This window comes from Clinocottus analis, unplaced genomic scaffold, assembly GCF_023055335.1.
Source record: "Clinocottus analis isolate CAN_PGR_092001 unplaced genomic scaffold, fCliAna1.0.p SCAF_9, whole genome shotgun sequence".
Classification (NCBI taxonomy): Eukaryota; Metazoa; Chordata; class Actinopteri; order Perciformes; family Cottidae; genus Clinocottus; species Clinocottus analis.
Window position 1 is genome coordinate 16,994,697 of NW_027176251.1, and position 14,621 is coordinate 17,009,317.

Below are 14,621 nucleotides of genomic sequence, written 5' to 3' on the forward strand. Positions count from 1 at the left end.
GGGAACCCTGAACAAAAGGCTCAAAATTGGGTGAAAAATCTGTGAATCGTCAAAACTCGTCACCCTCTATCACTAATGTCGGGTAAAAATCACTTGAACACGTGCCTTTTGAAAAAAACAGGGATTGGAGCAGAGAGACACGCCCACCATAAATAACATCTATGAGCAGCATGAAGCTACACAAAGACCCACGCAACTCTGACTAACGCAACGCAATGAAAATAACGTAACCACAATCGCTCGGGTGAAAATCAGCCGACCTTAGTGTTTTAGGGTCAACGAGTTGTGACTCATTTAATTTTTGACTTGCTACCCACCTAAAGGTGCGTTTGGCATGGTGGACCATCAGAAGGAGTATCGCAATTAGACAACATGCATGAATCTCCCAGTCAAACCTTAAATCATTCTACTTCTTCAGCTGATCCCTTAAACAGTTTGGAATCACCTCCAGTATTTGAAGTATTTGGTATTGGGAAAAATCTGATATAAAAGTAAAAAAGCAACCTCTAGTGCTCATCTACTAAAAATCCATTTTCTTTGGCTTATGCATACATACAACTACGTCATGCGAGACCCTAAAAGAAACTCTCTTTTAGTCCGGAGCGGGTCAAAGACTTCATTCCATATAAACACCCTGGATCTGCTAGATCAGCGGTCCAGCATGTGTGTGAGTGTGTGTGCGTGAGTGTGTATCCTGTAGATGTGAGTGAGTGCACCCAGCAGCCCAGAGGCCAGGCATGGAGGCCCCCAGCCGAGCGCTGCATTGATTTGTTGTTAGTAAACAAACAGCTGGGTGCTACAGGTGGATCAATATGCCTCGCATGCCTGCCAGCCTCCCAGCATGCCTTTCTACTGGGTAGACACGGCTCTCCGTTGAGCTGCGACCCCGCTGTCGCTCGGAAACCTCATGAGTCAAATGTTTTGAGTTGTCTGATTGTTTTTAATTGAGCAGTTCATTTTTTACATAAGTTTACATGAAATCCATAAACATCATTTTAGTATACAATAACTCTACAAACTTTAATTCTACATGGAGTTAAAATATCACGTTGAGTACAGTCCACTTCATGGTGTACTCCTGTCGTGATTTAATCAGGATTGAGCTCCAGTGAGAGCTCCAAGCAGAGACAAAACCAGAGTATAAAGGAGGAAGAAATTAAACTGACTTTTAGACAAAAGGGAGACAAAGAAAATGAAAGGATTAGCAGAAGCAGAGTAACAGAGGGTAAAGGGGAAGGATTTCAAAGCAAGGGAGAGAAACTACAGAGAGGTGGGGGATTAGTGATGGGGGAGCGATGGCAGGATATCGAAACGGGTGAGCGCCACGGAGACGAAAGTGAGACCCAGCGATAGAGGATGAGCCTGAGAAGAGGAAGGAATTCAGCAAGAGATGGTGACACAGAGGCCGGCAAACACAGAGGGAAAAGGATGGGTGAAGACGTCTGTAGCCAATGAGAGGAAGGCAGAGAACAACATTGACAAAGACATAAAGGGGAGCCGTAAAACAAGATTTTTTAAGAAGGGAGACTTGACGACAACCGCGTGGAGAGGAAACTTGGAGATGGCAATGACAATAAAGCTCTCTTGAATCTCAAAAATAGTGACAAAAATGTTTCTCAGGAGGCTCTGCATTGCTGGCTGCCCTGTGCCACCGTAGTCTGCTGCTGGACACGGAGGAACAGCTGTGAACACTGCACCCCAGAGTGAGCCAACAACCTTCCAATCAGATGCAATATTTAGCATTGCATCTGTTTTCCACTAAGTTAAACACATTTTGCTTATCTAGTAATAAGTAACATAAGATATGCCATAGACATGCCCCGGCTTCAGCAGAACTGTGGATAAGAGAAATGAATGAGGGCTCGTGACTGGATGGCTGCTGGAGCAAATCTCTGGCCTGGTTGTGAACATGGAGGCAAAAGTGAACCAGCAGCATCTTGACTAATTCAGCGGTAATATACAGGATATTAACTTGCTCTGTCTTTGCAGCTCAGCGTTTACTGTGTTGTTGGCATCTGTTCAGAGGTAAGAGCAGCACATGTTTCTAATAACTAATAACATTAACAATGGCTCTGTTCTTGGCAGTGAGCAAGCATGGCACACAGCGAGGCCTCAAGCTGAAGCAGAATCCTTACTATTTACACCTTATTTCTTATTACAAACTGTCAAACTGTACTCAGAGAAAATAGCTTACGGTTCAATCTCGACATTAACTTAACCTTTATATTCTGGTTGTTTCTCAAAGTTGAATAATAGGCTATGTCACACGTGTCTTGGTAAAGATTAACTTGGGTTTGGGGTGCATTTTGGGGTTCTAATATGAAACTAGTATTGACTTTGCTTTTTAAACTCTTTCTAATTTCGAATCAGTCTTCCTTTGCATGTATTTAAAGTATCTGATACAGGAGTTATTACTGTTGTCCAAATGTGTCCTAAACCATCACAAATCTCTATATTATATATTTTTGGAAATCAGCGCATGTGTAAAAAAGACAATTTGATAATAATATCTAATATCTGCACTTTACCCGTCAATTGTTATTTTGTGCTGATATTGGATATCTTTACATATTACACACTTATTAAAACAACACTGATACATGTGTGAGATTGTTGCATTAAAACACAATTACAATTCTCTAAGACCTGACTCTGAGACAAAGTAAAATAGATTACGTAGATACATATTATTGCTTTCACTCACCGTACCTTAGAATGGGGTATTTGGCAAAATAAATGATGTGAAATGTAAAACAAGAAGTAACTAGAAAAGCACACAGTGCTCAGTTTACTTTGACGCAACGAACGGAAGCTTCAGACTAAAACCCTGAAAGGGAACCTGTGTGTGCTGGCTGCGTTGGAGCGGGCGGCAGAGTCGGATGGGAGGGGGGGAGGAGTCTTGCTGTGTCTACATATGTAAAGCAGCAGGGAAGCAGCAGTGTGTCAGACTGAGGCTCTGGCCCAACCTGGGCTCCTCGCTGATCCCTCCAACGCATCAATCATCCAAAACAGGGCCATCGTGCCCTCATCGCATGCTGGGAGACACGCACGCACACGGCTCGGCACGCACACACTGCAGCGTGCTTAAACACAAAACGACTGAACAAACACACACGGCGTTGCACTTACACAAAGGTTTATTAATTGTAAACACACGCGTACACACACACACACACTGCACAAATATGTATTGAAGTGCAAACGTATGCATATACACAGTGTATACAGTATCACAGCACACACACATACACACACACACACAGATGCAATTACATAAATGAACATTCGACAACATTACGCAAGAAACACACGGAAAAAAGTATGCATAGTAAAAAGTGCACATAGTGAATGACATACAAACAGCTACAGTGCAAACTATGCACACCCACACAGGAGCGTGCACGCACAGAGTCACACTCCCTCTGCCTCCCAGTCTCACACAAAGCATCCAGACAAACAGAAATAGGTATCCTGTGCCTACAGGGTCCCCTCGCCCCCGACCATCTGTGACGGGTGCCAATGCACAGTGGGTGATATTTACATGGAGACCCCCCCCACCCTCGCACACACACACACACCAAATAAAAAGAAAGAAAGAAATAAATACCCACAAAGGGCCGTGCCGATCGCTTGATCTCCCAAAACTCATTAAACATGCAGATATATGCAAATATATGCACCTCTAGAAATCCACCTTGGGCCAGAGTGAGGGAGTGTGTGTGTGTGTGTGTGTGTGCATGTGTGTGTTTGTGGCTGAAGATACACACTAGTGAGCATGAGCATGTGAGTTCCACTGTGGCAACTACATACTGAGGCTTTGAAAGTGTGCAGTTGTGTTAATTTTACAAATAATAAAAGTGCATTTAGAAATCCTGACTAACATCACGCTTTACATTTCAGATTTAAAAGACATTTCCCTTGTTTATGGTCATGGCAATTATAGCCTGGATAACAAACAGTGGACAAGGCTGTGTCACAAAGTTCCACTGCCACACTGCACTCTTGCATAAGTAAAAGTAACCACATCAGTTTTGCGATTAGTAAGTCATAAGTTAGTCTGCTCTCACCACCCGACACCCACTGTCACTGTGCTGAAGGGTCGACCAGTACAACCAGTTAATGGAATACATGATCAGAAATGTGTTACCATGATATAAAACAAATACAACGTTTCCATTCTAAAATATCTCAATATAATTTATTATAAAGGGTGCAGAGGTACACACCGTGGCCGTGTCCACTACCACGCACTTGTGCACTTCGAGCACTGACTTTCAGTGCTTAGTGCGCCACACTGACAAAACCAGCAGGATTCAGTGCACTAAAGTACCCGGATGGCGCACTGCAAACGGTCAAAAAATGTGGTGTAAAGCGATGGACACTACTCGCACTGAACGGGCGCCATCTTGGCTACGTAGCGGAAGAGGAGGAGCCATTTCGCCAGCTTTTTATGAATTTATTTATATCCTGCTGCCGCGATTGTGGAGGTGTCGCAGTTTCCACATAGGTTGGAGAAAGGGGAACACAAGGGACAAAACTAGGGTAAGAAGTGCGTTCATTTTGTCAGTTTTAGTTTCGCGGGTATCGCGAGCAGATTTGCGGACGTTACTTCCGGCTTAATATCTTTTAGTATGTTGAGTGTATTTGCATTGGTTGACTTTTAGTTGGAGATGTTATTTTTTTAGGAATCAGCTGATCTGTGTTATTTTGAAAACTTAATGATACTTAAGAGTTAACATTGTGCATTGACATTAAACATCTTTATTATAACAAAGGAAATGAGCAAAACACATTGTTCGTCACACTAAATGAACAATGAATAACTTTAAAAATATATTCAGGTGTAAATCTTTGTAATCAGATCCAGATAATTGAAGTTCGTTCAGAAAACCAGGATGGATTCTGAGGGGAACTATGTAAACAAACGGCATCAGATCCATAAAGGCAAGAGGCATTTATTAATTAATATCAATATTTCCTACTGGCTGCATGTGCAAATCAAACCCCATAGTTCCTTCATTACCTGCTGCTTATTCCATCATCAGTTTGTCACTGCATGTTCAGTTTGTGCAACTCGAGACGAAGCATCGGGGCTGATGATGATAAACATATGATCTGTCAGTCACGGCCTGGAAGAGTGGCTGTTTGTGTGTGTGTGTGTGTGTGTGTGTGTGTGTGTGTGTGTGTGTGTGTGTGTGTGTGTGTGTAGCCACAGTGCTGCAGGCTAAATAGTGCCATTATATTCCTACAGCAACACTAGTCACAGTCAGCTTGAGTCTCAAAGTCCTCTGGGAATCAGAGATATCTCTGGTGGGATGGAAGGGAAAGCAACGTATTTGTGTTTTTATATCTGTTTTTTTCTGTGTTTGTATCTTAGTACATTGTGCAAAGGACAATAATGCAGAAATTCTGCCTGTCATAGTCATTGTCAATTAAGAGTCGGCATTAAAACAGACATTTTTCGCTGACCTTGAATGGTATCTAATAATGCTTTTATTATAATACGTTTTCCTTTTATGTTTTCCGATTTTTCTTTCCACTGGCCGTCACTCCTCCATCTGCACTACTCTGACTACTCTGTCGTCTTTAATGTCTTCTTTAAATGTGTATATATTTATTGTATACACTATGTATGTATGACAAGAGCAATGTGTAACCAGAGTCAAATTCTATGTGTGTGGACACACACATGGCCAATAAAGCTGATTCTGATTTTGAAATGTCGCCTTCACACCAATACAGTGGTGAAATTAGTTGTTTGCTGCTCACAGCAGTGACATATTAAAACAATTTAAAAAAAACTAAACTTGAGCAACATTTTTTCCCAGACACGTTTTCATTTCGACACAAACAACGTGTTCTGTTGATCAGCAAAGGTAATGCAGTGATTCTTGAAGGTCGTCTTTCATTTCTGTAAGCACCACAAACACAATTATATTCATATGCATGTGTCTCAATCTGAAAACCTGGGCAAATTAATAAGAAACTATCTGTATGGACTTTGTATTTGGGTAAAACCAGCCTTTAAACCAGCCCAGAACTAACCATAAATATACTAACGGCTCAACTGTCATGTTCGACTGTTTCCAGAAGAATGTTACCTCTTAGCCCAGCATGAGGACAGAAAAGCTTTAAAGGAAAAGACGAGTCACGTGTGTTTGTGTGTGTGTGTGTGTGTGTGTGTGTGTGTGTGTGTGTGTGTGTGTGTGTTTGTGTGTGTGTGTGTGAGAGAGAGAGGATGAAAGAAGATCAAGGACACACAGGGTCAAAATAACGTCTGCTCTACCTTTTATCTGCTTGTGAATTAATCCGTAATGGCTCTTATTGGTATTGATGATTATATATTATTGTTTTCAAATTCTAGTTAATCATCTCAGTGCGGTTTGAATCTATTCTGTACATTGCTGGAAAAAGCACTCTTCATATTGTGCACTACTGTCTCTGATAAACAGCACAGGCACGAGGTGAAGGCGCCACAGATGGCGGTAGAGTGAGCACAGGGGAGAGAGCACATATGAGGAAAGAGAGAGAGAGAGCGAGAGTATATTTCCAGCCCCGCGGACTCGTCTCCTTCACAGCGCTGGAAGGTCAGCTGAGCCTCGAGCCATAACACTCGCTCCCCTTTCACTTCAGTCCCGCTTTTATTCCAGCAGCACCACGGCGCTCTTTGACAATTGTCATCATGACGAATCAATATAGACTCTCCACAGAGCCTCCTCCTCTTCCTCCTCCTCCTCACCCCCTCCCCTGCTGCCCTTGAGTTTTTAAACACTGATCCGGCAGATAGTCCAGTTAAAGTCTCTTCCTAGGGCCTCCATTTCATAGTTTACCCTTCACTCTCCACCATCCCTCCTACTGTCTTTTCTATTAGTCCAGTATGTCCTCTGTCTCTGTTGTCTTTGTTTCTCTCTCTATGCATCATTTCAAGAATTAATTGGCATGCCTGTGCATTTTTTTTTTCTTCTCTTCTTGCGGCGGCACAGTCAAGTGTCAAAAAATCATCAAATTACAACACATGTTCCGAACCATGATAAGTCAAGTTATGTTTCTAGTAGAGGTGATTTAAATAGTCCTTCTTGTACGTGCTTTTATTGCGACAATGCAAAGACTTTGGGTGAAGCAATGCTATTTAATAAATACCATGTGTGACAACAGTTTAGAAACAGAGAGATTTACATTTACAAGTTGATGTTTTAGGTGTGTGTCCTTGCTCTGTCTCTGTTCCCTCTGGCGTTCGAGAGTTGTAACACTCACACGTCTTATTTTCATCGCCCTGTAACTGTTTGTGTACATGTTTCTCCCACTATGCGTGGTAAAGATGACAAACAGCATAAAACCAATCAGTGTGTGCGGGCATGTGCTGATTAGCGGTGTGCTAAGGCATGTGGCACGTAAGATGCGAGCGTTAATTCGTGGTGCGAGCATCGCGACGACTCGTCTCGGCCCTCCGGTAATGAGCAGCGCCGTCGTTATGAGGCTCGGCTTCACGGTGTTTCCTCCCCGTCTCTGTGACATACTGGGCCTTGGTAATTGGTCACAGAGGGGACAGTAAATCTGTGCGAGGACGTGGGAGAGACACAGAGACGGAGAGAAAGAGAGTGTGTGTGTGTGTGTGTGTGTGTTTGCAGGAAGAGGAAGGTGATAGAGGACAGGGGGTGGGTGTCTTTCATCTTCACAGCTTTTTCTCTGTAAACCTCCAACTGTTTACAAGGACTGATGCCTATTTGCACTCACACATGCATGCACACACACACACACACGCACGCACGCACGCACGCACGCACGCACGCACACAAACATATACATACAAAGAGAGAGCCCCCCTCCTGCTGCTACCACCCACACGTATATACAGTAAATGACCTCAGCGCGCTACTGTCTGTGAGTATGGATTCTAATCAGACGTCGGCAGTATTGTGTCTGTCAAACCCGGCCAAGGTTACTTAACCTTCCAGTCTTAATTTCCCTTCCATTTTAGCTCCTTCTTCCATATCAAACATCAGCACATCTATGAGAGAAAAAAGGAAAAGAAGAGTGTGGGGAGGAAAATGAAGATTGCCATGCTTGGTTTGAAACACGGAGATGAAAGTAGAGGATGATTCACATTGCTTCTGCAAAATGAACTGAACCGAGCTGAGCTGTGCTGTGCTGGGCTATTTTTAAACTTCTTTACATCGTAGCTACTGGAAGGGGACCATGTGAAGCGGAGCAATTCCTTCCTATATCATGAGGGAAGGTATGCGAAATACGCTTCCCAGAAAAGTATGTCAAAAAGAAAAAGCGTTTACAAGAAGATATTTGGATACATTTTAGTTGAGTTGATTATCACTTAGTTAATTATCACTATACCAAAGATGCAGAGGAGTTTAGTAAGTAACTAAACTATTAAAAACAATAATTAACTAAAAATACTAACTTGTACGTGCTTACAATAGCAATGCTAACATGTGGATGCTTAACAGGCATCATGTTTAAATCATGTTGACCAATCTTAGTTTAGCATGCTAACATTCGCAACACTGCTAGTGTAGCTAAAGATGAACAAGTACAAATAGGAAGCAGCATATCTGACAGTACCTGGAGCGTCCAGAGGCCCTGTGGCTGCTCCCCCCAGCAGTGCACCGTCATCAGGGTCCAGTTTTTCAGCCCGGCAGAGGAGGCGTCGTTGGGCCGTGTATCCAACAGCAGTGATACGGTGCCAGCTGGAGACTCCAGGCTGATGGAGAGGTCACCACGACACGCGGTGTTGATGCTCACTCTCACCTGGTGAGAGACAGGTGGCGAGAAAGAAAAAAGAAAAGAAGATGTGAACAAGGAGAATGATGGAGGGACGGACACATCGAGGAAGTGGGTGGACAAAGACACATCTTTCAGGCTTTCTCACCAGTACGAACGACACCCTCTGGATGTTCACTGAGTGTGACGGGACTACCTGAAATCAAGACTTTATTTTCTCGGTGAACACTTTACTGATTTGAGTTTTGACCTTCACAGAAAAGTTTAATATTTGACATCTGTGCATTCTTGCTGAGAGTTTGATGACAACGATCGATACCACTCATGCATGTAGGCTGTTAAAATAGAGTAACTGGTTAGCTTAGCTTAACATAAAGGCTGGAAACGGGGAGTGTGTGTTTTTTAAATAAAAGACGTGTAAATACTTACATTTTGCACAATTGTGCATGTACATGCTTTGCCTGGCAACCTTACAGTGATGAACTGACTCCAAGAAGTTACTGCGCCCGGCCAAGAAAACAATCCTGTACGTCCACCGCTATGAAACCACAATTTTGCACTTTGTTTGTACTATTATATGAACAATCAGTGACATTAAAGGGAGGGGCTGGTTGACAGATTTGACCTGTTTCCAGAGTTTGTGTTCAGCTAAAGGTGGTATCAATGTTTTCATCTCACACTCACAGGGCAACATGCAGATTACCTAAATTGTTGAACAATTCCTTCAAAAGTGAACTATTCAGTCCAACCTGTCCTCGTTAAAGAGCGCTGGATTCCTGTGATAATCGTTGATATCTGCGGTATTACATGTGACCCATGGATGATTAGGCCAATCGGAGAAAATCTGTCAAGTTTGAATTCAAATCAATTCAGTATTTTCTGAGGTACCGTGCCAGCCAGCCAGATGGACACACCAACGATCGGTCCATAGCCACCCGAAAATGAAGACAAAGACAAGTAGGGAGCAGAACGAGAAGACACAGTGACACAAATGGCTGAGGGGAATATTAGTGAAATGATTTAAATAAGCACATGCAACCCCCGAAACCCCCACCGCCAGGATTCCCACCCAGTAAACACTCTCTCTGTCCCTGTTCATCACAAGCAGCACATCTGGTGTGACAATGGCACATCGCAGAGAGAGACGCCAAGCTGCAAAAAGACTGACAGCCCGCTCCTGTTTACAGCGTGTTACCACGGCAACACGTCCATCAATCACACCTCGCAGCGATGGCCTGACCCACGCTTTCTGCCGGGGAGCAGAGCCGCAAAGATGAAGCCTTTTCAATTTACATGCTGACACACTCCCGCTCTCTCTCTCTCTCTCTCTCTCTCTCTCTCTCTCTCTCTCTCTCTCTCTCCCCAAGCCCCCGTCTCTTCGCTATTTCACAAGTACACACAACAAACTCACAAACATGAACAACTCACACAAACTCAAATGTGCATGTACACACACACACGAATGCCTGCTGACACAGTTAAACATAAACACATTTGCATGTATGTGCCTGTGCTTAAGAAAACACAGTTTTGCCATTTTCTGCAAATGACACAGGCAACACATTAAGCATCACAGTATGATCCTTTTTTCTTCTTTCTTTTCTTTTTTAAATCTCTTTTATTCTCAGACAGAACACATGACACCGAAACTCGAAAACAATTTCGAGGAAATGTTTCGAGCTTCACTGGTTGCAGGCAGAACTTAATGCTGTTATTTGTATAACATCAAGGTCAACAGGAACAAGGCGAGGCTGTAAGAGACAATTCACAGCAGAAACCCAAAAGAAGTAGACACGAAAAACAGACCTTTTCATCTTTCTATGTTTTAAAGGAATAGTTTGTCATTTTTGGAAATATTCTCATTGTTAATCAGTGAGGTTTCAGGTGCTGGCTGGTGGGTTATTGATCGTCTCACAAAAATAATAAGCTTGCATCCAAAAAGTCTAGTTGAGACGACTTCTTAAGATCTTTCTCAAGTCAATTATTTTTTTCTAGTTATCCGTAAAAAGAATACAACAGATTTCTGAACAATGTTCATGCCTGCATTTTAAAACTGCTGCCTGACCTGAACGTGCTCCAGAGTGTTGATCTCATCAGTGCTCCCAAGGCAGGCGTCTGATTGAATGTTTACACGGACCACGCCTCCCGGGGAAAGGATCCTAACCGATGAGAAAATCATTACATAAGTCAGTCGATGGCCAGACCTTATTCTTGCATGTTTAATAGACACTCTTAGATATCCATCCACTCGTACAATTGTTCAGACACAAACAAAGCATTGATAGGGTGAAGATAAGATGAAAGATTGTTGATTCCTGTGGGGAAGCTGTTCCATTGAAGCAGGTAAAGTAATAAAAGTAGAACATCAGCACCTATGGGTTTTGAATAAACATACAGTATGAAGTCTATGCTAGTAGTCGAACCTGGTAGGATGGAGCGCGCCTTCTTGCATGCACATCCTCTGTGGTGTAAGAGTGTTGAAGTGTGCAGCCTGCTGCACCATCAGCCCTGCATCCAACAATCCAAAACCATACCTGCAACAAGAAGGGAACATGGACTCTATTTTACACTGTATGTGTTTATGTGTACGATAAAGAGAAGCATCCTGATGTCCCACACACACACGCACACACACACACACACACACACACACACACACACACACACACACACACACACGTGAGCACGAGGCTTTTCACGTGGGCGGCTGAATGTGCTGCAGGAGAAGAGTAAGTGCTAATGGCTCCGACATGAGGAGGCAACAAGTCATTGACGAAGATGATGTTGTCCTCTGACACAATGGCTTCCTACTCCGTCCTGGCTGGGGCTGAGGGCTGCTGTTTGTACCGCCGGTAATTGCCTGGAGGATTGATTCTGAACAATGTGCCATCTCACGGACTGTAATCAAGCCTCATTATTCATTCTTTAGCACCCCAATCTGGGTGCCGGAGACACAATGGCCGACCCTTAAGCGGAGTCGCTGCCTGGTGACTGTATGACCAGTGCCTATCTCACTCTCTCTCCTCCACTTTAGCACTCCTGCTTCAACATCTCTTTACGTCTCCATTGAATCATCCGCTCTCATCTTTCCCCTTTGCCCTGTCCTTTTCACAGAGCGGCCTGCTATTCAGGGCTCCTTCCCCTCTCAAAATCCTCCTTCACTCTCCTCCATCAGACCTGCCTTTCTTGCATCAGAACTCTTCTCCGGCAATTCAGCGATGCTGAAACCGCAGTCTCCCATAAGTCTCACCTTAATTCTCCCTCAAATCTTTCATTTTCATGCACAGTCTCTCTTTCGGTTCCCTCTTGTTAAAATCACAGCCCTCAGACTGAGTAACAGGGCCGTGACAACCTTCATTCTCGCCGAACCCCTCCTCGTGGAAATCCAGAGGGGGTGACAAAGAGCTAATTTCTGCCATTATTACCATACGGACCTTATGCCGTTAATCTGCAATAAGTGAAATTCATTATCCTGATGACGGGGTCTCTCGGAGCAGCAGAGGGAGAGACAGAGACAGGAGAGAGGAGAGAACTGATCAATAACTCAATCTGCTGCCCTGCATGGGGCTCCATCTCCTCTGTCTCAGACTGTCAGTGTGTCTGAGGAGGAGAGGCAGGAGCTGCAGCTCGCACCGGCCTCATCCCAACAGCACGCCGAGCGATCAATGGACACAATCTAATCAGCCACTATCACCACCAATGACTTTTAGCATGTAGGGCCCAGCATAATAGCATTAGGCAGACGGGTGTGAGGGGTTGAGGTGCGCTGATGAAGTTCAAGGTCATTTGGGGGGTGGGTGGGTTTCTGAAAGCTGCGAGGAGTTGAAGCAAAAACACAGCTGACGAGTTCTTAATGCAGAAGAGAAGAGAAGCGAGGAGTCGACTGACACGCATCCTAATATAGACCTAAACATATTATCATTTGGTTCTCCGAGTTCCAAATGTGCTTATACTCGATGATTGGAGATAAATGTGCTTTTATTAAGTAATCAATGTTTGTCAGAAGTCACCAAAAATGAACCGATTGCAAGGAGCTGTGATCCTGAACGCTCCCTAATACGTATTACGAAGATGCAGTCAAACTCATTTCAGTGGAGTTGACCAAACTTAAAAACTAAAATATACTCTTTGGAGTCACTTTTCAAAAGGTTGTGGGGCATTTGTTTAGCCAGCTGACACCGTAGAGAAGCACAAGATGTGGAGGGTTACATATGCTGCGCTCATGTTGGGAAGTAAACTACGAGAAACATGCTCACAAGTATAAATAAAAGTATAATGAAAGTATATATGAGATACATTACATTTTTACAAAAAAAAGTCTAAAAAAGAATTCCTAAAACAGCTGGGCGTTGCAGTTTTTAGACATTATCACTCAAAGAGGAGGAAATTGTGTGTTTGTCGGAAAACTATTTTTAGCAGGGGATTAATCCACGTGTGCGCTAGTGAGCGTTAACAGCACCAAGACCATGTATGTGGGAATGACTCTAAATACACTGGTGTGTGTGTGTGTGTGTCTGTGTGTGTGTGTGTGTGTCTATGTGTGTCTGTGTGTTCATGTCAACCATTGCAAGAGTGGCTCACTGATGTGTTGAATAGTTTTTTGAACAAAGCAGCTTCATGGCACAGGGGAATGAGCGAGGTTCAGGCTCAAGCTTTAGCTACACAGACAATACCTGTTAGTCAGATTCATTCAGTTTTGGGTCTCTTGGAAGTTGTTGAAGATTCATAAAAATATAAAACATTGCAGGTCTACTATTTGTTTTGTAAAGTGCTAAGGAGTCCTGGTATTTCTAAGAATTCTTCACCATTATTGTGAATAACTTTTAAGATCAAGTATCAAGATTATTTCATGAATTGTTCTGGAGTTATTGTCTTTTCACGAAACAGACACTAACACAACACAGGTGGACGCACATCAGTGCCACCAAGAGTGTGCACTTTGATTTAATGTCTTGATTTGGCTTCCTAAAATGTACAATAAAAACATCAACAATAACAATAGATCACCTCAGCTTTTCAGTGTGGGGGAAACTGATAATCTGGGGTCTAATAAAACAGAAACTGTTGGTGACCGGGGCTCGCCACCTTGCTCGCTTTTAGTGATTACATATACCCTCCCCACACCCCCATCCCTTAGCGAGAGCTGTGCACCTATTAAATTACTACAGCTCCCGCAGATCGATCGGGCTTGCCCTGGCTCCACGGCCATAAACCCACAGACATATATCTGATGGAGAAAGCTGCAGGAAACAGGTTTACCCACGCTAGAACATGATGAAAATGACTGATTTTATGTCCCCTGACATGTCGGTGAAACGCCACTGCTGAGCCGAGCCGCTTTCGAAGAAGACTCCCCGGTCTTTACAGCCATCTCATCATCAGTTGCGCAAAAGGGAAGAGCCTTGTGATTTCTCCAAACAGAAATGTGAACAGGATTTACAGATGTTGAGGTGAGTGACAGATGCTGAATAGAAAAATCACAGGATTTCGTAAATGATCCTTTCATGCATTTGATTGAGATTTTTGGAAATACTGCAAACAATGTTTACGACGATTTATGAGATTCATATCAAGCAATTAGTCAGAAAACATTCCAACTTGTTCTCTCTCCACCTCCTGCGTGGTTGGAGTGAGGTTGGCCAAGCCGACCACAGAGTGGCAGCTGATCTTCTGTCCGCGCAGCACGAAGCGCGTTAAACCCCCGACCCCTCGCCTCCACAAATATCGAATCTGCGGCCCTCGCATTTTCTCCATCCACTCTTACTTCTCAATGGCAAATGCTCTTCCAAACTCTTACTACCTCCTTCTTTTTATCCATTAGGATGAAGGCCACTCCCCTCTTCTTGCCCCCCCTCCTCCTCCTCCCCTCCACCTTCCCACCACTC

The 14,621-nt window shown here is 43.6% G+C and overlaps 1 protein-coding gene across 2 annotated transcripts in view; it reads right to left on the minus strand.

Annotated features, from left to right (window-relative positions):
- Positions 1-14,621, minus strand: part of LOC137780738 (proprotein convertase subtilisin/kexin type 4-like) — a 162,589-nt gene that overhangs the window by 14,545 nt on the left and 133,423 nt on the right. For both annotated transcript variants that reach the window (XM_068568930.1, XM_068568929.1), the window contains 3 exons: positions 11,160-11,270; positions 10,802-10,895; positions 8,578-8,763 (listed from right to left, as the gene is read on the minus strand). In XM_068568930.1, coding sequence (XP_068425031.1) covers positions 8,578-8,763; positions 10,802-10,895; positions 11,160-11,270 — 391 coding nt within the window. The remainder of the gene's footprint in view (positions 1-8,577; positions 8,764-10,801; positions 10,896-11,159; positions 11,271-14,621) is intronic.